Genomic DNA, 24,230 nt, shown 5'->3' on the forward strand with positions numbered 1-24,230 from the left:
TTTGCACTACCACTCACACAATGTGTCACGGTGAAGTGGATGCAAATTGGAGGATAGGTGATACTCCACTTATGTCATCCAGCCAACTTGCAGATGCATGACATATTGAATACTGTTCTTTCATTCCATTGCAGTGGGGTCTCTTTGTTGATAAATGACACAGCTGGTTTCCCAGGCCATAGGGCTACACTGTGCGCTGAAGACCAATGCCTTGCCAGCTGAGCCCCCGGGACGCCTCCACTGTTGTTCGTTTCTGAAAGCTTCAGTGGTCATTCCCCACACTGTCTGACTTCTCCGCCTTTATTTACAAAACAAGTCTGCTCACTTTAACCTCACCCTCCACACACACATACAGGAACATGTGTGTGTGACAGAGAGAGAGAGAGAGCTACTCTCTTTGCTAGTGGCCCGAACATAGTATATCCATCCCTCCACAGACTGACTGGAGTAATCACAGGGGGATTGTGCTGCTACAGACAGAAGGGGCTTGGTGGGGATTTGAGCGGATCTCCTTCGGTTTCTCGAGATGAAATCAATGAAAACACTGTTTTTACCCTCGACACCGTGACCACGGCTCCAGTTCATAGCAGTATGCCACTGCATGCGTACCCCTTTAAGCAACTGTTGATATGTGCTGATGTGTCTCAGATGGTTTCCATGTATGATGGGTTTGAGCACTTCAGCATATAGGACTTCTTTAAGCTGCCTTTTGAGATTAAACGTAAAGCCTGAGACTGATAATCCTCTTTGTCTCAGAGAAGAAAAACACAGACTGTTCAAGTTTTATGCAGTTCCAAGAAGCAAATGACAAGACAGAACATGTGGTCTAAATAAAGTGCACAATGTATGTCCTTTGGGTATGTGTCACTGCTTAAGCACTGTATTGTTTATCATTTCATCAATAATAAATGTCTTCAGTATCAAGTTGTCTGGTGGCTTTCAACTGAAAAATAAACAGAGATAAGCAAATTGTGGAACGATGGACGCCACTGAAAGGATTATATGGTTAAATGGTGTGTGTTTTGATGGGATGGTGGAACTCAGGCCTTCATCTCTGCCAGCTGGTTTTTAATTACTGTTTTATCAAGGCATCTTAAAAGCTGTTTTGTAGTCTCCTTTCAGGGGAGTAGAATGTGACTACATGGAAAATCGTATGTCTGCCTAATTGTGTAACATCAGACTGGTTGTTTCAAAATGTCTCTGAGCCCGTTGGCGTGGCTTATTATTAAAAAGTTGATCACGACAGGGCTAGATTTATAAAGGGGAAAAAACAGGTGGAAAAAAATGCTCAGTACAGCAGCAAGCAATGTCAAAATAACCTACTTGAAATGGCTCATTTTGATCATTCTGCAGCCCATCTATATAAGTGCCTTTCAGCAACAAACAGCATTGTTTCCCCTGCATTTTAAAATGGTTTGAGTGAACCCAGCGTATGAGCAAACAGCAAAAGAAAGCAAATAGGACACAACACTTCAGCCTGGCATTGAGATTAGACTCGAAATAGAGGTGGCAGTCTGGAGCAGTGGACACAGAAATGTTCTTGTAAGCAAAAGGTTGCAGACTGAAGAGTGCAGGTGGGATTCCGCTGTTTGTTCTCTTGAGTGTGCTACTGAACCTCAGTGTGCCAGTTGAATATTCAGCTGAATGGATATGTATTGAATGGAAACTCTAAGTCAATCTGGATAAGAGCCTCTGCTAATTCAATGGATGAGTTAAGAAGTATTAAATGAAGATTTGGAGGAAGTGTTAAAGACAGTTTTAGAATGTATTCCTTGCTACTGGGAAATTAGCTGGGAAATGCTAGCTGCAGAAGCCACTATCCTGTAAAGAGATGGATATAAGAAACATTGCTTAGGTCAATAGCAGTTTCACTGCTGATAAAACATGCTCTTGATTTGCACTTCTAACTGGATAAAAGCCTACGTGAAACCTGTATTTCAGAGTACAATTATAAATTTTGAAATCTATTTATCTATAATGTGTACCACACCTCAGAATTTCAAAAACATTTCTGAAAGGACTAAGGAGACATTATGCCCCACTGACCACATCTTACATTTACAAATTATACATTAGAAAACCATCACTAATTTTTATTATTGTGGGTTACATGGAATTATTTTTTGACATTCCAGTGTGTCATTGCAGTGTCATGCATATTCTCAAGGGTGCGGAGATGTGCAGCAAGCATCCAGGTTACTTAAAGATCACACACAACAATGATGTAATCTGCCGCACACTACAACGGACACAACCCAGTGACCTCCAGCTCATTCTCTCATCTCTCTATCAATTCTGAGCTCTGATTTCTCTGGTGAGTGCCACGCTTTGATGGCTGAGGGCTCTTCACTGAGTTTCATTTGGGAGCCATCATCCTCCGAGATCTCCCATGGTCCCTCACAAAGAGAGCGTTTTGTTCATCAGGGAAATCGATCTCATCCTCTCGGTTCCAGCAGCTGTAGACCTCCTGTGTCGGGGTCCGTTCTGTGTTTAGGCTGTTTTCTCTAGGCTCAGACCCAGTGAGTCTGTCTGGCCTGGCCGACGGAGACTTCCCAACATCCTCCAGGGGAAGGAAAGGTGTTAGGCTAACAAGTCAAAGTGTGCATTTGGTATCTTAGCTATCAGATACGCAAGGCTTTAGGGTGAGGATGAAATTCCTCTCGTTCCCTTTGGTACTTCATTCTCATGAGACCAAACAAACCTAAGGTCTGTGTTTATTTGTGTGATTACAAAATATTCATCCCAAACATCCCTTTTATTTGCAATTCTGTCTCAGCTCGACAGACAGATGTTGACAGAAGGTGAAGCCTGAGAGTGGTGGGGTTTATAAAGAAACTGGCTGTTTATTGTCTGTCGCCGGGGCCACGGTGTGTTTAAAATTCCTCCCGCTCTTCGGCAGGATCCGCTGATCTGTGTTCCTGTTCGTTCTGCAGCGGCTAATAAAGATCTTGGGAAAGGTTACTGCAGATGTCACTCAGTGTCTGACTGACGCGCGGCCCTGCTCGTCCCCCATCCCCCCTGCCCTCTCCCCTCGTCCCCCTGTATCCGTGCTGCTCTGACAGGGTGGGCGCGCTGCTTACCCGTCCAGCATCCCTCTGGGGGGAGCTTTGCGCACCATGCCCCCGGCCCTGTCTCTCCATGGCTGTCTGCTGTCGTGTCCCCAGCCATAGGTCAAGCGTGCGTCCTGGGCAGAAACTACAAATGAATTATTCAATAAAACCACAGAAGAGTGAAACAGGGTTATAAAAGCTCCTGTGCGAAAGAGAATCTTAGTTAATGATTCACCTTGTCCTCGAGATTCCAGATGCAAGTCTGCATGATGGTGCATTTCGGAAGACTGGGTGTTGGTCAGGTGATCTACTGTCCCCACTGCAGAGCGACCCGCGCCGTCTGGAAAGGGAACGAGTTGACTTGTCAAACGGAGACTCCGTGCCAATGTTAGGGGACAGTCAAGCTGGGTTGGTTGTCATGGCAACCGAGAGGGGAATTTGGAAACCAGCTGGAATGTGAAGAGTTTAATTAGAATCCACTCAACGAGGACTTTAAACCGTTAAATTCTCCCATAATGAGCATGGATGCAAAGCGCTGTGCTCATTAAGGTGTGAAAATGACATGGATCAAAACTGTGGGGCGTAGCGAGAGGGCCGGCGTGCCACTGATTACATAGTCGCAAACGCGAGATCCACCAGAGATGATAAGCTACTCAGTCTCTTTAATCAACGCGCTGCCATCAGATAAAATTGCCTTGAAACACTACGTTTGCAGCCCACCCTTGATTTGTGTGCGACGCTTCACTTTCTTCCTTCCCTTCACCCCCCCCCCCCCCCCCCCCCCCCGAGACCTGAGCAACATTTGCTTCTACTCGGTATTCTTTCCTCCTTTGTCTTTTTTTTCCGAGTTTCCACCTTCACAATGGTGATTAAAAGCGCTGATTTTGATAAGCGGCAACAGACAGAAGACAGAAATTGAGAGGCATAAAAACATCAGCTGGTATCAGGCGATGCTCACTGGAGTGACAGCGTCCCCCCTTATCGCAAAGTGTGCAGGTGGCCCCGGTCCGCATTTAAGAGGATTGACGATCGTGGCTGTTGAGGCGGGCCCTGCTCCCTCTCCATCCGCTGCTCTGGAATCTGAGGCCAAGAACTCCGCTACACCTAGCACCTGCAAAGTTACTGATAAGAATCCTTATCCTTGCGGCACATTTAATGCCGAAACGGGTCTGTGGTTGTGGTGGGATGGCTGTCGCTTTCATCAATAGTATTAGGGGTTGTTTTTGATTTTTCAAAACACAAGCCAGCAGGAAAGAATGGGCCGTGTTTGAAATATTTGATCATCCCCTTCCCCATAAATCTGTACCTGGTTGTACTACACACATTGACTGTAGTACTCACAGAAAGGTTGTTTCAGCAGGCAAACAACTGTTTTTTTCTTTTTGTGTTGTCCTGCCTTCCTAATGAAACTGGATGAAAAAACTGACAGTTACAGGAGAAAAACTGACAACATCTTGACAACCATGTGTCAGTGTTTACCATATTCATTCAGAATTGGGATTTCTTCTGTTGTTTGTCTTATGTCAGTCCCCGGTGCAATTCCACTCAGTCACTGTGGTAGGTGATGTCCAGTGTTGTCCGGAAGGCTTCTGCAGTTTTACTAGCCTGAAGTCTGCACATTGTGCTGTAAATAGTTGTTCCGGGTGGCGTTACTGTATATGATGAAAATGCCGGCCTAAGCAAAGCAGACAGGCCCTGTCACAGTGTCCTTACTGTTGTGTCGCTTGCAGTAAAGCAGAGGCCTTATTTCCGTTGACACCTTGTTGACGGCTGGAAGAAACATTGGATTAATAAAAGAGGAAGTGACTTTATTCGTATTCCATTTAAATGGAGATAATACATGTACAATAAGGCATATTTATGTATTTGTATCTCAGACGGTTCTTTGTCAGCATGTGTGTGTGTGTGTATGTACGTGTGTGTCTTTGCGTGTATGTGCCTATCTCAGGTGGCTGTTTGTGTGTATTTGTGTGTATCTTTGCATGTATTGATTAGCTTTGTTGGTCATTTGTAAGTGGGTCCATGTGCATCTACTCATACATGCTCAGTTCAGATGGTCGCGTGTGCATGATTTAACAAAACTGGCTTGCTTTGCTTTTTAAAGACTTATTTCAATTTGGGTTTTTTGGGCTCCCATCATTAGGATAATCACTCACCTTTGTTTAGTTGCATATGCTATTTGAGGTGACTAAATTACTTTAATAAATCAGTCCACCGGCCATAATGAATTACAATAAAAGCAGTAAATGAAGTCACACAGATGTGCCTCTGTAGATTAATCTTGTTGTTCATGAGCAATTATTGCAGCGCTAAGCTGATGCATTGTGCATATTTGAAACAATTACTGCTGAGTTGATAAAAATAACCTATTCACTGTTTAATTTAAATTGCATTGATTGGGAGTAACTATCTGTAATGGGTTTTCGAGAACATTATGTAACCTACATGCTGTAGTGTAATCATATACATACACACAACATTAAGACGTGTTATAAGATACATTTTTTACAATGTTGCTTATGGGTCGTTTCCATTACATTCTCAGTAATTTTCAAGTTTCCAGTTGTGTTTGGATTTAAAACCTGGGGAGCAGTGATGTGTTTTGGGCATATGTTTTCATTCTTGTGTGCATAGTTATGTTTTCTTGTGTGCATAGTTATGTTTTCATGTATAGTTGCATAGTTATGTTTTTGGTTAGAAAGAATTAATGATAAAGGATCTTACACTGTATTAATGATAAATCATATGACTAATGATAGATATGATTGATAGTTCTATCGATGAACACAAAAGAATTGTTTCTGTTGCCAATGTTGTTTCTTGTTACATTTTATTTCTGTAATACCTCAGTGGGTTGGGTGATTGCTGATGACACACCTGAAACTAATGCTATGTTTACACTAGTCTTGCTTCAGCTCCATATGAACATGGCCAGGGTTTCTGTAAGTGTTACATTACCTACAAAGGGTAGTTTGGCCCAGGCAGGGATAATGAACATTGCTGAAATGCAGCAGGTCTTTTTTGCTATTTTATTATTTGTTTATTGAAGGATCCAGATTTGACCACACTTCCAGGGAAGGGGCAGGACAGACATGTCTGCATTTTGTTCCTGTGACCCGTATTAGATACAAAATGGAGGGAAAGGCACAGTGAATTCATTGTAAAGCTGATACAACTTATATTTTAGAAAGAGTTCCTTTTGCTTCATTAGGTGTTACAAATGAATACACTGACAGGTGTGCTCCTTGGTTTACAGGTGGAGAAGTGAGCTACAGATACACAGTGCTGTTCAGTGATGAGTGGGGTAGTGTAGCATCTCACGTATTCAGGGAATGACCATCATCCATTGAGATATCAGTGAAGCCATCAAGTAACCTAATAGTAAGGTTGACTTCCTCCAATGAGTGCATTTAAACATATACCACACAAACACATTACTGTTGAACTAAACATGAATGATAATTATGTGACATTACTGGAAGGGATCAACAGAAAGTGCTAATTACCATTTTGAATGACCCCGGGCCAAGGGTAGGGGGTCACACTCACATGTACCCAGTGAGAACACAGGCATATGGCAGCTCCAGGCTGTTAGACTAAGATGAGCAGGAAGTTATCGGCGGAAAATCTTCCTCCAGGCTTAAAGACAATGAACAGGTTGTACTTTGTCTGATGTGCTCTTTGTGCTCAGTGAATTTAGCACTGAAGTAGAATTGAACTGAATTAGTTCTATCTGCTGATAACTTCCAACTTCCACCACTGACTTCCTGCTCCAAGCCTCTTTATTTCCCGTTACATCCTTCAGCGGTCAGGAGGGGTGGTTCAGCTCTTCGCTAACTGAACTTTGGACTTTTTGGTCTCAGTCTTCAACTGAACATTTCAGACTCAGTCCACATATCAAATTATAGATTGTTTAATAGAGTACCCCTTTAAGGCTTGTATGAGAGGCTAATTTCCATGTGATCTGGCAATTTGCTAATTCCAGTCTGTCACCCATCTCTGAATCCAGCCCCGAATTGAATCCTTTCACCCTCACTTTATTTGCATAACAATTTTTGCCAATGCGACATCGCTATTCCGAGAATGTATAAACATTTAAATTAGGCTTAGCACATGCAGGATAAATCCCTAGGCGTTTATTTTCCAAGGCTCTAAGTCAAAAGAGCGCTTACCGCAGTACATTTTGGAGGTGTTTTGACTGGAGCGAGGCATTTGTGATGGGAAGAAACAGCAGGGCAGAGCAGCTGGTCTTAAAGTTGTACCTCATATCATGGGAGAGATTGTGGACATCGGAGAGAAACCTCCAGGCCAACTGTAGACTGGTAACCTGGGGCATACGAGGCAGACACACCTGGGTCATACTGTTACGTCCCGTGGGTTGTGGATGTTGTTTTTCTCTGTGTATTTGCGTATGTATGTCAATCTTGCAGGCCTGCCCATTCCCACGTTCGACTAATCACTCCACGAGGTGATTGGTTCCCCTTTTTGGCGCCAACATTTAAAGACCCCGTTCCCGAGTGTTTGGAGAGTGATTTCAGAGACTGTTTTTTGTGAGCCGTATGGGAGCCATTTCGAGGAGCTGTAGTTGTTGTCTTGGCTATTGTTATTTTTGTTTTCTTGTTTTTTTTTCTTTTAATAAAGTTAACAGTAGCTGCTATTTTGTTTCTGCGTTGTTTCTTTTTTGTTACTTCCCTGACCCTAGACGGGGACATGACAATACAAGCCTGCAGCCATTCTCACACAGGACTCCCAGGATGGGGTTCATCTTGAACCATTTCCAGAGACAAGCAATTTTTTTTGTTCTTTTTTTTGGCCTCAGTTTGGCCTCAGTATTTCAGTTGATGAACGCTGGAGTTCCCTGTGGGAAATTTCAGAGCATCCTCAAAAATATCTCACCAGCAGGACTCCAAGCTGAGGCCGCACAGGAGTGAGACGCATAAAGTGCAGTCCTTATGGCAGCTTTCTGCTCCTGCTCCATTCACTCCCCTGCATCTGTTTAGCGAGCACCTAACTTTATAGATCATACCAATGTACAACCACCTATCTAGCAGCGATAAAAAAAGAGGTACACACAGCAAGAAGCAGTGGAAAGAGTCGACTTGATCCCAGGAACATTCTCAAGTTTGTACATTCATTACTATTCTGTTACATACAATACCCTGTAAGAGCTGTATCGTACAATAGTATCGCTGAACAGGTGTGAGAGGACAGCAGTGTGGGTGAACAGAAATGGAGTGTTTGGAAGCGTGGTGAAAGGAAAGCTCTCCTTTGAAATGGTTAAACTGAATACTCCACTAATCCACAAATGTCTTCTTTCCTTATTTTTCATCAAAACCTGGAGTCATTTCTGTCATGCCCAGTGAGATTGCGCGGCATCTCGAAAGTAATCCCAGAAACAAAAACGATTTTCCGCAATCGCTTCCTAAGCTCTCCCATACGCTGTAACACCAAAACACATTATACCTATATGTAACACAGAATGGCTGTGGAAGAAAGGAAGAAAGAGAGGGCACCATGGGGGCTGTAACACAAAGCAATATAGAGTGCCTGTGAAATGACACAATGGATATGTCTGTTAATATTGTCAAGTGGGAATTTAAATTCTAAATTTAAGCAAGTCATTAATATTCAGCTTGTAGTACAGTTGCAGAAATTGAGTCTGTAACAAAAACTGTTTGCTCTTCTGCACTGTTGTTGCAGAGCTGGGTGTTTCTTTGAACCACTAAAGTGCCTAATTTTCATACCCCATTTCCTAAACCCTTTCCATATCAGACCTGACCCACAGGCATTGCTAATCAATCTTTAATGAGGTGTCATCGTTCATGTGCGGTGGTGGCTGACCTAATTGTCAACACTAATATTTATTCATCTAAAAAAAAAAATTCAAGTATGAGTTCATGCCACATTCACAAATTACTCAATTTACTTAGGAAATGAACTTAGGAAATGTGCTCCCATGAGGACTGGCAGTGCTCTGACAGTGTCGTAAATTAGCTGTTTTGTGTCACATTCTTGGGTTACGTGGCTGACAGAACTCTGACTGACTTACTGAGTTAATCCATCACTGTTGTGCCAGTTACATTACTTTAAATGAGCTTACTTATCAACTCATGCTAATACAGATTATGAGCTGCTATCATCAAAAAAGCTGCAATGTCTATAATCCTTATGTGCTTAATACATGTAAAATCAACGTCCTTCTGCCTTTCAAAACCTGTGGTTATTTTAGAAGTCAGTTCACTTCAGATAGTTTCCAAACCAGCACAGCTGCTCCATCAATTTATTTACCTGACAAGATGTAACTGAACAAAGGTAGAAGTGGGGAAATAAACCTTTGATGCAGAGTACTGTCTCTCTGCTGTGCAAACACTCAAACCCATACGAGATTCTATATATGTGTATATATATATATGGATATACAATAGACAGATTCAAAATCCTCTTTATGCTCTTATATGTATATATAATAGAAAGATTCAGAATCCTCTTTGTGCTCTTACTGTCCTCTCTTTCTTTTTAAATCTGTTTTGCTTTACTGCTATGTACTATTTAAAAGTATTGTATTAATGGTGGACAACACACATGAAAGGAGTTTATGTTTCTTTACGGTGCTTTATCATTTAAAACGTATGTCATTTATATCTAATGTAATCGGTGTAATATGACACCAGCTCAATAGCCAGGGTCAAACTAGCGCATCTTTCTATCGCAATACTTACACCAACCTCCAATAGGCATCGGTTTCCAGAACACCAGTGTTACTACTGTGGTACAAGGCACTCACCTCAAGCAAGAATGGAAGACCCATTCCAAAGGTGAATGTCCAAAATGTGCTCCAGAGAGAGAAGCCAATACAGTAAAAAAAAAAAAAAAATGAAGCCATGGAAAGCATCCAGACTGATACATCTTGCAACACATCGAGTAGATGATGCTCACAGGGCTGTTTGGTGCACATTTTCCTGCATCTAACATAACGGTCGCTCTGTTCTCATCTGAGAAAACACCCCCAGGTACCCTTATAAAAACTACAGTCTGACCTTGCGGGCGATATAATTTGAGCAAGCCGAGGTTAAATAATGGAAAAGGGTGACCGTGTACAACCCTGTGTTCCTCAGCGTTCGGGCCCAGGGCGTGAAGCATTCCAGAACATTTACTGTCCTTGTTTCCCTATTTATCAGGCTGCTGGATTCTGGTGTACAGCTGCCATGGCAGATCTACTGCCTGCCGTCGGCAGAATCTGCATAGATTAATGCCTTTGATTTCGCGCCGTCATGTTAAAAATCATAACTGTCGCTCCCGCTCGGGTCTCATCCCGGTGGGCCCCGGAGGAGCTACAGTGCAATTTGTTTCTCCGTGGCTTGGGGCTTATCGCATCTTCCAGACAGATGGGCTACGCTTCTCCTCAGGTTGTGTTCGCCGTGCTCCCGCCTGACAAAACTCATTAAAGATTCTTCCAGGGAGAGGAGGCATCACCCTGAGTTTCCACTCCGTCGGCCGAAATCTTCCACGTTGAGAAGAACGAAACCGCGGAGCCAGAGAAACAAAAAGGAGTACCACGCCGCATGTTGTTTACGCACCCGCACTAATGTGAACGGGTTCGCTTAGCCCTGACTTGTTTGGCTTCTCCTTGCCCATTGTGTACGGCCAATCGTTTTGCTTGATGAATGAGATTTACATCATAGTTGATGCTGTAATACGGTTGCAATACATGCATCGCCGAGAACGTTGCACTGTGAGCCTTAGGGAAGCACACATGTGAGCCCTCGATTAGTTGACCTTTCTGGACATGCATGTGAGCAAGCTCCCAGTCCTAAAACAGCACGCTCCAGCTCATTATGAATATACAGCATGCGCCTGTGTTTTTTCAAAAGGGGAGTCTGACATTCCTCAATTTGATGTGAGCTTTGCAGTCATGCCAGAGGCAATGTATTGATCCCATTTAAACTGCTGTCTGAGTTCATATTTTATTCATGAACTGTAAATTTTGCCGTGTACCACTACACAATGAGCTCTGGAGCCCTAGGGACACATTTTTATCCTGTTTTCTGCATCTTTTAGCACGCCGTCCTTTCATTTAATTCCATAAGTGTGTATCTGTGGTGGTCTTGTAGCAAGCTCATTGGGATCGAATGATTTTATAGTTTGGAAACTTATTGGTAAAACTCCCCCTCATTATGTGGGCAATGCAGTAGGGATTTTGGCATATTTGTCAGTAGCAAAAGGTAATCAATATATAGATAGTGTATAATAGTCTCCCATTCAATATAGTAACATTTTAACCAAAGTAGTTAATCTGATGCACAGAGCAGCCACAATTCATCATTTTGTAAACAGTCCAGCACACAAGATGCCATCATAAACCACAGATGATTACTTTATAACAGAAGACTTACACGCACTTACTTACCCAAAGGCCTCTCAACTCTATGCATTATGAAATTATGAAAAGCAATGCAGATATGGTTTCATCAAATACATTTAGACAAATCACACTGCTGTTCATTGTACTAACAACAATGTTCATATGCTTTTTAGAAGCACAGATATTATAAACTTGGAAGCTTGAGCCCAAAGCCTCCAGGTCTTTTGATCTAACTTGTGATTAAGTTGCGATTCTTATTGATGTTCTTCCGCATCCCAAACATAACATGACCAGAGAGTGTTTTTCCAGTGCAGGTTTCTCCCCAGAGCCTTTGGCACTGGCTTAAGTAGTATCAAGCCTCGTTTTTCAAAGCTTTTCAACTGGCACAACATGATGCTGTTCACTGTTAAGGTGCACCCTTCATAACACATGGATGTCATTGTACATCGCATGAGACAATGTTAACGGATGCTTCTGACAATGCAACACTAACCCATACTGCACTGGCTCATCGGCAGTGTCCACATCATTACATGGACTGCATGGCTTCCCTTTGCCGCAGACTGGACCAGGTCGAGGCCCCCCGTTCCTTGCTTTATCGTATTTAAATAGCGGGACACTAAGACCCGAAACGCCGGAGAGGACATTAGCAAAGATAAAAGGAGTACAGATAAAACTCGGCTTTAAAGGAATGAAACCTCTCCCAGGCTCCTGAAGTGCTGGGAGGATTAGCGAGATCCATTTCAGATCCCCGCCAGAGAGAGTCCCACGTCCCCCAGCACTCAGCAACCACTGACACTCCAACCTCCCTCCCCTCCACCTCTGTCCTCTCAGCCTGTCCAGCGGTGGCCGATGCAGACAGGTGAAAAAGCTGGATAACCCACAGCTGCCACAGGCCGTTCGACGGGAGACGTTGCTCTCCGTCGTTGGACACCGTGATCGGTTTCTCCACACACAGCTGCAGGTTTCTGCTGAGACGAAGCGAAGCAGAACTCGAGCAGATGATCCTCCCCCAAGATCTCATCAGGCGTAGGGATTGCCATTAGCAGGTCATTATGTGGAATATTTCATCAGAATTATTAATCATCTCCTTTCTGTTTTTTTTTTTTTTTGTGAAACATAATTAATGTATGTGAGGGCGCTTATGATGGCTTAACATTGCAAGCGGTGAAGCAGATCACAGTCTTTATTGATATGATATGCACCCCCCCCCCCCCCCCCCAAACCCAGGGCATCAACCTATAGCTCCTCCTTGATGAACCTCATCCAACCACCATTCCAGCACTCTCATGATGTACTGCATGGAGAAACCTACATCTACACTCATGTGTCAACAAAACAGTCCATCAACATTGTGTCTATGATTGCGTATTTCTGTATTTTCCACATCTGGATCCACGCCAGTCTCGTTGAAATGCCTTTGAGCAAGGTGCCACTGACATTAAATAAACATGCAATTAACAAAACCAAAAAAAGGTTTTGTTCACAGTAGCACACTTGATTAAAGTGCTGTCCTGAGGGGCGAAGGGTGGGTGGGATTGACTACACCTGGGACTCAAATAGGCCACAAACCCACATGCACTGCTTGCATTACAGGAGCTGTAAAAAAGCAAATAGGGCAGCAGCAGGCTGCACACCAGAAATTTTACAGTCTCCATGCCTCTGCTTTTCTGAGGGCGAGAACAAGATGTCATCTTTCTAATGGAGTGAAGGCCTCTCTGAACCATTTTCCTTACCTTCTCTTGGTGTTCACGTTGGAAGAGCTGCCATAATTGCTGTGTTTCACGCCCACGGTAATTGAATTCAGAACTGATACCACAGGTAGTGCGTATGAATATCACACAATGTTCTGTGTGCATTGTTGTAGTCACGTAGAGTTATGTTTTTTCTTTTTGTTTTTTTTTCTCAGTGCAGAGTGACCTGGTCTTCTCACTGAGCAGCCAGCAAGCTGGCTGGAGCCAGCTCTGCTGTCTCTTTGATTCAGATCAAGAAAACAGTAAAATTACAGCATTTTGGCTGCATTGTGTTTAGATCAATCAAAGTCATCTTGCACTGTCTGAGCACCTAAAAATGAACGCCTTTCATCTCTAAAGAAACATCAGTCGACCTAGTGATTTTATTTTCTCAGGCATGCATATGAAGTCTAATCAAATACAGTGTCTTTATCTCCTCGGTGCGGTTTTTGAATGAGGTCCGTGGAGGGGGGAGGCGGCCACAGTCCTTAATTAAACCTGATTGCAGTTAATGTTCTCCAACGATGGGGTAAAGGCTCCCGGGGTAGCCCTCGCCAAAGTCAGGATCAAGAGGAATTTAATTAGCTTTTTAACGCCAGCGCCAGCTGCCCTCTCTCTCCTCTCTGAAGTTAAACAAAGCTCCTGACAGCCTTCAGCCGCCCGCATCCCAGGTGGATGTCCAGAAGAGGCCGCTGGGAGATTCTGAAAAAGAACGGTTTCACATGCACCAGTTAAGACAAGAGTCACACCACGTATGCGTTTGTTTGAACTGAGGGCACTGGCACTGAGCTGGACACCTACGGGGGTCTTCTTCCTCTCCACTGAGAGGGGTAAAGCCAGAATAAACTAACCCCGCCTCAGAGTCATCGTATTGTGGCGGCAGCTGGCTCTCACTTTGTCCACAGTTGAAAATTAGCTCCAAAAAGACCTTCTCTGCTTCCCACATACACTATGTACAAATGTAGTTTTGAAAAAAATTTTTGACATACCTCTTCTGCTATCACGTATTGTTAGTACTGGTGACTTTGAGTTGCTGCAGTGCACTTATTGTCTGTAGGTCCCTGTACAATGTGTCCTATTGTAAACAGTATATTGGAAAGGCAGATTACAACTGGATGGCGGTCAGCACTGACCTCTGTGACAGGGAGGGGATGGTGGTGCAGGGCTTGCCTTGCGCTGTCCCATCAGGCCACAGACACTCCTGGACTGAGGCAGAGCTCTGTTGACAAGCCGACGGAAGAGCCTGTATGATGATGTGCTGTGTGTGCGCGCACGTTTTTCTGGAGCATGGTGTGCGTTCACTTACGTAAGCATGTTTCACAAAAGCAACCACAGGCATTATTACCCTCCTCTAATGTTATGAGCCTGCATGTGCCACGCAGGGGGGGGGGGGGGGGGGGCTACGATTATTTGGCCTGCAAACGAGCAATTCAGCTTGCACATGTATGCTTTTTTCTGGTATCTGGGGATACCTCTGGAATTCTCACTGGTGATTTGACGTGCAGCTCAAGCAGAAAGTGTTTTTCAATCGAAGCTTGGATCAAAAGGAATGTCGCAGCCGACAAGGCAACGTCCCTGAAGGCTGCACTCCATCTGCAGGTAATGGGTTAAACTGCACTGCACTACGTACTGCTATAGGGTGCACTCTGCACCGGAAGGGCCCTATAGAATACAGGCTAAGGGGAATTACATCACAGATATACTGTGCCACAGAGTCTGCTTTCTGCTTATTGCTTTGGCTGCAAACTGTGGTTCGTTTGCACATTGTTCTCCATGGGCGCATCTTACATTTTGTGCTTCTTCAGTGCCTTTCTGAGATTGACGGCTATTTATTAGGCACCTGGGGGCCCGGTAGTATAATGATAGGTGTAATGGAGGTGAGAGAATGGGGGAGATTTTCATTGAAAGGGCTAATTCTCTGCCATGGATCGGGTGGGGTCTAAAGATTAAAGCTGCTACTCTCGAGTCAGACGGCGAGCAGGAGTACATTAAAGGAGATCTAATCTGTTCAAACTGCAGTCCAATTTTATTTTCTTTTTTCCCCTCATAAGCTTCAGGGAATTTGCTTTACACAGGGCTTTTTAAAATGTTCCTTTTTGTACAAAAAAGAGAGAAAAGGTGGCGGTGGTCATTCTGTCAGAATTAAAAAGCACTTTTTTGGATTGGAGAGGGTATTGAGTCCAGCGCACAGAGCTCTTTGAATAGCTTAGCAGGTTGGTACTTGATTTGCAAGATGTTTGATTAGAGACAAAGCAGCCGAGGTTGGGAATTATTGTACTGTGCTACTCACCTCCACTTACTTATCAAATCTGGCTGGCTCCAGGTGAATATGCATGGGTCTGGATGTGTGTGCATGTGTGTGTGATATATGCAGGTCATAATACATATTGATGGCGTTGCTACTGTTTTCCTGTGATATGCACTCTAGACTATAGACTATAGACGTGAAGGCTGTGTGTTAGAATCCGAGCTGCCTCAGCCCTTTCAGTTCTCAAGCCCACCTCTTCTGGTAAAAATCCAGCTGTTCAGATGATTTATTGAGTGTGTAAGAGAAATCGCATTGTTAGCGGCCATGCATAAGGGTGTCTGCTGGAGAAATGCTCTCCTTAGTCATGGTATTATAAGCACAAACTGCTGGCCAGAGCAGGTCACAGTGAAAGTGACCATTCCTTGTAGGTTTCTTTGTTGTTTTTCTTTTAAAAAACTGCTTTGACTTACATTAAAGAATGTGATACTGACAAGACACACATGCAGTGCACTGGAACACCTCAAACACCACAAAGCCTTAAGACAGAAACTCTGTCCCAGCAATCACAGAACAGCCAGCCTGTGATGACAGACAGTGCCTTCTTCTCTGTGGAAGCGGCTGGGCATCTAACATAGGGTAATGGTCCAGTCCTTTTCCCTGTTATTGTTCTTACCACATTCGTCAACAAGAGCCTCTCCCAGCATGTGTCCTGGGGGGTGGGGGGGGGATCCAGCCACTGTTTTTGTGGCTGTAATTTCCTCCTTTGCGTTCTGCGTGGCTCCCGGTCGGTCACTTTCTGCTCCACAATGACAGCATTCTGTGTGGAACTGTACAGGAACAAAAGACCAACAACAAAGAGACTGTCCTCTCCCTCTGCCGCAGGGATGGAAACGCTTGTAATCTGCTGATTTTGATTTTCCCGTCTCACCTCTCCGAGTGGTTTTCACAACGCCGCAGAAAGACACCGGTTTATTCCTGCGGTTGATCGGTTGTTTGTTTACTCTGACTGGTGTGAACTTTGTTCGTTTGAACCAAGGACCCGGAGAGCTCCAGGAGACACAACGTGTTTGATGGCAAGAGAAGTACGGTAAATCGAATAGATCGAATTGTAAAGCGCACCGTAAACAAGGCACCTTGTGCCTTCACAGCTACAGCGTGATGGAAAGTTTACTGCCCCCAGACTGTTACTGCACGTTCTCTCATTTGGCGCACATTCTCACGTTCAGCGTGAATCTAACAGGAACGGTGCAAGCTCCACTTGAAATGTGGCAGAATGTGGCGCTTATTTTAAACCGTTCTTAGAAGCTGCACTTTTAAAACTGAATGCTCATTTTGCACTTCACAGCTACAGCTTCGCAGTCCCGTGCCCTCTGATAGCTCTCAGCATAAAGGATTTTTTATATTAACTACTACTTAGAGGGCTGGAAAATGCATCATTTCTGAGGAACAAGAGGTCAATTACTGCATTGTCAGTAATCAGAAAAACCTGTGAAGTGTTGAAAGCTGTGATTTCGTTTTAAAGGCCAATGAAACGACCTCTAGAAATGGTTGCCATGTGAGCCACACCAGATTTTCACGTACCTTGGAAATCCTGGAAAAAAAGTGAAAAATGGCAATCATTTCATAATGTGACATTGTCTGTTATTTTTGGCTTTGAAGCTGAAATAAATAATGACATCTCTTAAAAGGACACAAGGACACAGTGGGGTCATGTTAATCTCTCTTGTACCATGCTGAGGTGTCCTGATCTCTGGCATGGAGGCTCACTGAGACACTTGGAAACTTGCATGGGTGCCAATCCAGCTGGCTTCCGCTCTCAGGTGGAATTCAACAGTCAAGCAAAAAAGCACAGCCGCCGCGGGCTCGCATAGGAGGTCACAAGAGAACCGGGCTGGTACTGATACTCATACTCCCATGCGTTTTGTCTTACTGCACAGTGTGAATAAGAGCAGGAAGGAAGGATCACGCCACGTGAAGCATGCGTCACCATGCACCCTCCCATGCGAGCCCGCGGTGGCTGTGATGTGGGAAAGATGTCAAGAAGGGCTGGAAGCGAGCAGCGGAAGGCCAGCTAGCTATGGGGGGGGGGGGGGCAAGGGGCACGTGTGCGCCCGAAATAGTCCATTTCACGCCTGGCGAAACCCTGCGTCATGCGAATGAATCAGCACCTGCTCCTGACTGTGTCAGGACAGATGTACACTGCTGTATTAAAACACATCCTCTCTGCTTTAGAAAAAGGTAGAAATTACGGAGATCTGTGCCATTTTTTGAACAGCTTTGTAATATGGCCTTTATCAGCTGTGACCCTCCCTTTTTTGCTTCTTTCAGATCTTTATGATTTTCCTGCTCTTGTTGTGTTGCGGGGTGTAGCCCGCTCCTGTTGGTTGCCGTCTTAATCATCTTGAACCGAAAACCCACCTACCATCCAGCAACCCCTCCCCCCACCCCCCCCGAAACTACCAGCTCGGCTGGGTGACGAGAACATACAAGGCACAGGCACGCTCCTCTCGCAGGCCAGTTCTGTGAATGCACAGAGAGTGAAAGAAAGTGATGGATGGAGGTTAGCCGTGGCTGCAGGACAGGGCAGAACGAGCTCCGCCCCCTTCAGCGCTGCCTTTCCAGCACACTCAAACACAGCTGACTTATTCAAACAGATAGGATGCCACGGGGCTGCTGGGAAACTTACACAAGAAGCTTAAGGTTAGGTGGGGTTGGGGGGGGGAAGGGGGCGTTCATGTAGGGTTTATTCCTCTTCAGGGTTGTTCCCTCATGAAATTCTTTCTTGTGAGTTGTGCTGTCAGAGCAGAAAGGACCTCAAATGCTGTGTGATGTTTTTCTCACACACACACACACACACACACACACACACACGTCTCCAGCATAGAGATAACAGACCTTCCTTGCGGTGGGCTTAATGCTTTTTTAGTTCAGTTGCATTCGGCTTATCAGCCGTACGGCGTGGCTCTGATTTAATAGCCTGCTGTGGAAATGACAATTGGAATCCGAGCGATAACGTTCCTTGCTGCCAGGAGGTTCCTTCCAGCGCGGCAAAGACATGCTTGTCCACTCCCGATAATCACAATCCCACATCAACACCATTACCAAGACCTGAACATGTGCCATACATTTTTATGGATTCTCCATCAGGAAAAAAGAAAGCAACAATCAATGCATATCTAAAGAAACCTGTGGAGAAGTGTGACCATGTGGTCAGTGGGCCTTTGTGTCCCTTCCACACATAGCAAAGGGAGGTGACCACATGCACTCATCCAGGCCTCTGATGACCTCAGCGCAGCCATGAACCGCCTGCACTGACTGCACCCATTGTGCATTCCTGCTGATGCCGCCATCCTTAATTGAGATCGTGAGATCGTGATCGGGAGAGCCTGTTCTCCAGTTCGCTCCTTATCCTGTCCATTTTTTTGTGTTTACTGTATGTAGGCAATATATCCAGGAATGGTTTTGGAACAAGTTTTTTTGTTTTGGTTTCTGAACGGTTCTCATCGGGCTGGTCGCCTGTTGTGGTCGAACCACAAAAAGGCAGCAGACTCTTGTCTTGGTCTCCGTGAGCTGAGTGGGGCGAATTGTTCGCTAATACCAGACCTCCAGGGAAAGCACACCTGCATATGGTGGCTGCCATAGAGCACCAGATCAAAGCATGGCACTGACTGGCGCTAACACCCAGCAATCTCTCTCGGGTGCCTAACAATGCAAGCAAACTGAGGACTCCATGCCTGGGTAAAAGGTGTTGAGCGTCGCGGCGAAACTGGGGCTGGTGACGCTCGACTCTGCGTGGACTGTGTTGCTACACGGCGGGTTGGTGGCACTCCGCCGGAGCCGTGTGACCCCGAGGTGACACCGGTGATTGATCCTGTGCGGGCGCGCCTGTGGTTAAACTTAGCCATGCGAAAAATTGGAAATCTCTACATCCCCGGTCCATTTGAAATCCGATACCCCTCTCCTCTACCCCCCCCCCCCAACTCCCCAAGGGCAATAAATCAGTAATTAAATGGAGTGTGCATGTGTGTGTGCCTGTGTGTGTGTGTGTGTGTGTGTGTGTGTGTGTGTTACACATTAGCACAGAGAGCACGTCCTTGAAAAATTAGACCGCAAGTGAATTGAGCAGGGGTGCGATGTGACGCTCACACGCCAAGAACACACGATGAACTGTGACAGATTCAGAATTCGCTCAGCAAGTGATGATTGGCCAAATAGCATGTGGAATGATGGAGACTGTATTGACATGATAGGCCTGCATCTGTCATTTCTCTGCCAACCTGAATTCAATGATACATGAGAGCTACATGTGTAAGCAGCACTGATGAGCTGAAATTTGCCCATAATGGGTACTAGCAGCAAAAAGTGTGATAGTGGTAAAAAGCCCAATGCTTTGCTGATGGTGTTAGAATTTATGTGAACCTTAAGCTTGACTGTCTTACCTCTCTGCCTTGCTGAGTGAGTGAAGGGGCTCGTTTGTGTTTTTTTTCTAATACAGGTAACCCCACCCAGTGCAGCCCCCTCCTGGCCTCCCTGCCTGTCCCAGGACGTCCCCTGCAGCCCCAGCTGGACCTCAAGCACTTCCTTCCCTTCCGCCTCAATGGCTCCTCCCCCCTTAGCCTCTTCCCCAACTTTAATACGGTGAGTCCAGCCCACAGGTCCCACCCAGGCCCTTGACATATTAGTATCATCAGGTACATGTAGTATCATTCCCAGAATGCACCTCTTGCAGACTGATCCCAGAAATCTGGTAGGCATTGCTTTAAACAACAAGTTTCCCTGAGGGTAGGTCCATACAGTGTATCCTTCGCCTTCTGAGTCCACAAATTAGCCACACAGCTTGACTGTACAGCTAATGCCATTGTAATTGCCTGGTTTTGTGTAATGTAAAAGACATGGGCTTTTAATCCCTTTTTACACTCTCACTTTCCTTTTTACTCAACAGACTTGTTTTTTTTTTCTCCCTGGTTCTCATATTCTAAGAGGAGCTTCACACTCCAGATTCCACCACTTCAGACTTTACCTCCATTCTAATTGAAATATGCCATGGGCCCTCTCCAGCTTCCTCGTTGCCTGCTGTTAAAAGGAGCTGGAAGGAAAAAGATGAAAAGAATTGGGTCGCCTGGTGGTATTTGGAGTTGACGCACGTAACTGAATCGTTTAGGTGAGATTATCAGGGGTTTGGAGAGTGGACACACGTCTCATATTATGCAGTCCCCTTTGAAAACCCCTGCGTACTCTACTCAGCCACCCAGTTCAGGCTCTGCCTATTACTACACAAGGAAAGCCTTTATGCCAAAAAAGTAAGAGAAAAGACGAGAGCGGAAAAGAAAAATTCATCCCAGAACCCTTTGATAGCGTCACCTGCTCTGACAGCAAATCCGCCAGAGCGGCTGTCTGCCTCCTCTTTCTTCGTAAATTGCAGGAGTGTGTGCAGGCGCATGTGGCGCTGTGGTGTCTCTTGCTCGTTATTCGTTACTCCGTGTGCAGTGTGGCTCTGCGTCCCTGTCAGCCCTTCCCTTTGTGTCGCCGGGAGCTGTCCTCCTCCCGGGCTCCTCCTTGCCACACTTATCTCCCGGCAACTCCTGCGCATTTGGAGGTGCACCTTTACAGTATCTAAACGAGGGAATTCATGGGAGCCCGATTCAGCAGTTCATTAACCCCTCACTCCAGTCCAGCTCGGTCAGAGGAGTGTCGCATGCCTGTTCCGGGAGGTCCTCGTGAGATTGAACACCCCCTGCTTTGTTCTTCAGCTCTACCTCAACAGGTTGTCTGCTTTCCAGAGGAAGTCTCTCGGACAATAGTGTCAGGCCTCACATGCGGTATGGTGCCACATGCCACCCCCGGGGGGCCCAGTGCATTCAGAAGGTGACGGGAAGTCTCTCACAGATTTGATTTGACAGGAGTCCATTTCCTGTGTTGTTTTCCATGAGAGCCACAAGGACACATCTCTCAATCTATCACGTCTCTCAACTGTGATTCATTCATAAGCTGCAATTGTTACATATTTCTAAACCAGAATAGCACCCATCATTTTGGAGTGAGTTAATGGATTAGGCGGCAAATTTACAAATGGACTCCTACCTCAGGAAGTGACGCCACAGAAATCAGACCTAGCTGGGTGATTGCACAAGAGAGGAATGATAGTGGCGACAGTAGGTGCCTTTGACTATCCTGAGATACTACTGTCTTGGTTAGCCCAGTGAAAGTCACCTCTTGGTGTGGAAGGCACATAAAGGTTGTTTATTCCACCCCCACCCTCTGCCTGCACCAGCCTTCTCCGGCTCTGTCCGTCAGCCTGAAGCTCAGGTGGGTCAGGTGTATACCGAGTGAGGGAGCCATCTTATGGTGCTGTGCTGTGGCATTTATTGCCCAGCCCCCAAAAAAAACTATGGGCTTAGGTATCAGAGGTCTGATAATGGTTGCGTTGTTCCTGACGTGTGTGGGGGAGACCAATCTGCCCGTCTCTGTAACTAAATAGCCCCCGATGCCCCCCCCCCCCCCCCCTCTGTGCACCCTCAGCTGAAACTCCATCACCGTCTCAGCCGGCCGCCGCGAGATAACTCCCGTCTGTGAGGAGAAGCGGGACAATGGCCGTATTTATACTGGCCTGTTCGGGACGGCTGCGGACAGACAATGGGCACATTCTCGGGCTCCTAAAACAACTAGCTGCCTGCCAGATATGGCCAGAGGGTGTTATCAAAGAGTCTGGTTGCCATGACGAGGGCCAGGTGCAGAGGCCAAGGTCGGGGTCCCCGCCTCCTCTGGGTCTTGTTGCAACGCTGCGCACCTTTGTCTGAGTACCCAAAACAAACCAGAGCACTATTATTCCTCGGTAAAGTTAACAGAGGGGGGAAGGTTCAAAGTGAGACCGCTGATGGGTGAACCACCTAGGATAGGAGACAGTTTGGTAGATGGATGAGCCGTGCGGCTGGAACTTTGTTTCTTCCCATTTGACTGGTGGCTCTGCTTTGTCCTGAGGAAAAACAGCTAGGCCACGATCTGCCCGGGGGTCCAGAGAGAGAGCTGCTGCGAGCAGAGAAGCTCTTCTAATGGCAGGGGGAAGCAAGCGGCCATGCCGATGCCAAGCGGTGGAGCATTGTGGTGAAAGACCACTGCTGCAGGATAGTATGCCAGGCTTGTGCCCGCAAGAGCTGCCAGCGCTGTTCTGCAACATCCTCTCCGCCTATATTATTTGCTGTCCTCCCAGGACAGCGACACAGTTGCAGTGGGACATGGGGCTTGATGCACTACCCAGTCCCCCCCCCCACTTCCTCTCTCTCCATGGTCTGGTCTGTCTGAGCGCAGATAAAGACCAGGGTTTGAAGTGGTGCCAGCCCGGGAGGGATCCAGCTTGATCTGACAGTGAGCTGATGAGCACAAAACCGACTGTCCTCAGTATTATGCAACTGCCCCTCATCAGCCATCTTCTGTCACAGCCGTCCTTCTTTCCCCCATGTGAAAGAACTGTCTCCGTCTATTTACTCACATTGTATTATGAAGATATCACGACGGTGTCTTCTCTTGTTCCAAGCTGCCCGTGCTCTGATTGGCTGCCATTGGTCACTTGGAAAGAAGGCTGTGATGTCACACTATGTGGCAAGCTGTTCTCAGCACATTCCTTTTTGGCTCTGCCTGTGGTCTTGCCTCCCTCTTTGGTCCGTGCCACCCTCTGCCACATGACTGCTCTCTCAGAGAGTGAAAGAGCCAAAAGGAGGTCCTCTTTCTTTGGCAGGGGCTGTCTGGGGAGTAGCCTTAAAGTGCTGGTCAGGTAAAGGGACCTGTTCTCCCTCTTAGTGTGACACAGTTGGATCTCTCACACCACACCATCCATACCAGGCAGGTACCACCTCTGTGTTTACATGCTCCTGTCCTGACTTTCATAGCAGCACTACCATAGGAAATACCAGCATCAGATTACACCATGTAATGGTGTGTATCATATTATAATATGTATCTTGCCAAAACAGCGTTGTGAATCACTCTGGATAAGGGCATTCAAAAATGAATAAAACTGAACGCCTCAGTTTTCTATAATCCGCTCCAGCACACCAGCAGTATTTAAAGGTTTGACAGATTCACAGCAGGTGTCTGAGCCCCTTTGGAAAGGGCAGAGGTCAGGTGTTGATAAACGTATCTCTTGTGTCCCTCAGATGGACCCGGTTCAGAAGGCAGTAATCAACCACACGTTTGGGGTTCCTCAGCCCCTCAAGAAGAAGCAGATCATCTCCTGCAACATCTGTCACCTGCGGTTCAACTCCACGGTCAGTGGGCCCTTGCTGCCCATCAGCAGCTGTCTGTCTGTTTGTCTGTCTGTCTGTCTGTTGCTGCCTGGTCATTGTCACCTACCTCCTCTGTGCCTCTTTTTTGGAATGCTTTCCCTCCATTTTATTTTGTGTGTATGTGTGTATACTTCCAAGGGTAGAAATCTAATTATCTAATGATCTACAGTTACAGCTGGTTAGTTACAATATTCACAGCACCCATTGTAATCCATATTTGTAAGTCTCCTGCAGAGTAAACAGCAGATTGATCCATAGGAAAGTGCAGCATGAGGAAATGCCAAGTTTCTGGATAGAAAGGGAGAAAATGTGAATGATCGTTGACCGCTGAGACAGGGAAGAGGCAGCTAGCAGTCAGAGAGGTATGAATTCTAGTAGTGCCATTAGTTTAGGTGCTGGTGTGTCTGAGTGTTTGTCTGTGTGTGTGTGTGTCTGTGTGTGTGTGTGTGTGTGTGTGTGTGTGTGTGTGTTTGTCTGTGTGTGTGTGTGTCTGTGTGTGTGTGTGTGTGTGTGTGTGTGTGTGTGTGTGTGTGTATGTGTGTATGTGTGTGTGTGTGT

At 45.8% G+C, this 24,230-nt stretch overlaps 1 protein-coding gene across 1 annotated transcript in view; it reads left to right on the forward strand.

The window, feature by feature from the left end:
- Positions 1-24,230, forward strand: part of LOC118794781 (zinc finger protein 385C-like) — a 133,040-nt gene that overhangs the window by 91,942 nt on the left and 16,868 nt on the right. Inside the window, exons 3-4 of the mRNA XM_036553047.1 lie at positions 19,889-20,031; positions 23,544-23,654. Coding sequence (XP_036408940.1) covers positions 19,889-20,031; positions 23,544-23,654 — 254 coding nt within the window. The remainder of the gene's footprint in view (positions 1-19,888; positions 20,032-23,543; positions 23,655-24,230) is intronic.

Source organism: Megalops cyprinoides, chromosome 19, assembly GCF_013368585.1.
Source record: "Megalops cyprinoides isolate fMegCyp1 chromosome 19, fMegCyp1.pri, whole genome shotgun sequence".
NCBI lineage: Eukaryota > Metazoa > Chordata > Actinopteri > Elopiformes > Megalopidae > Megalops > Megalops cyprinoides.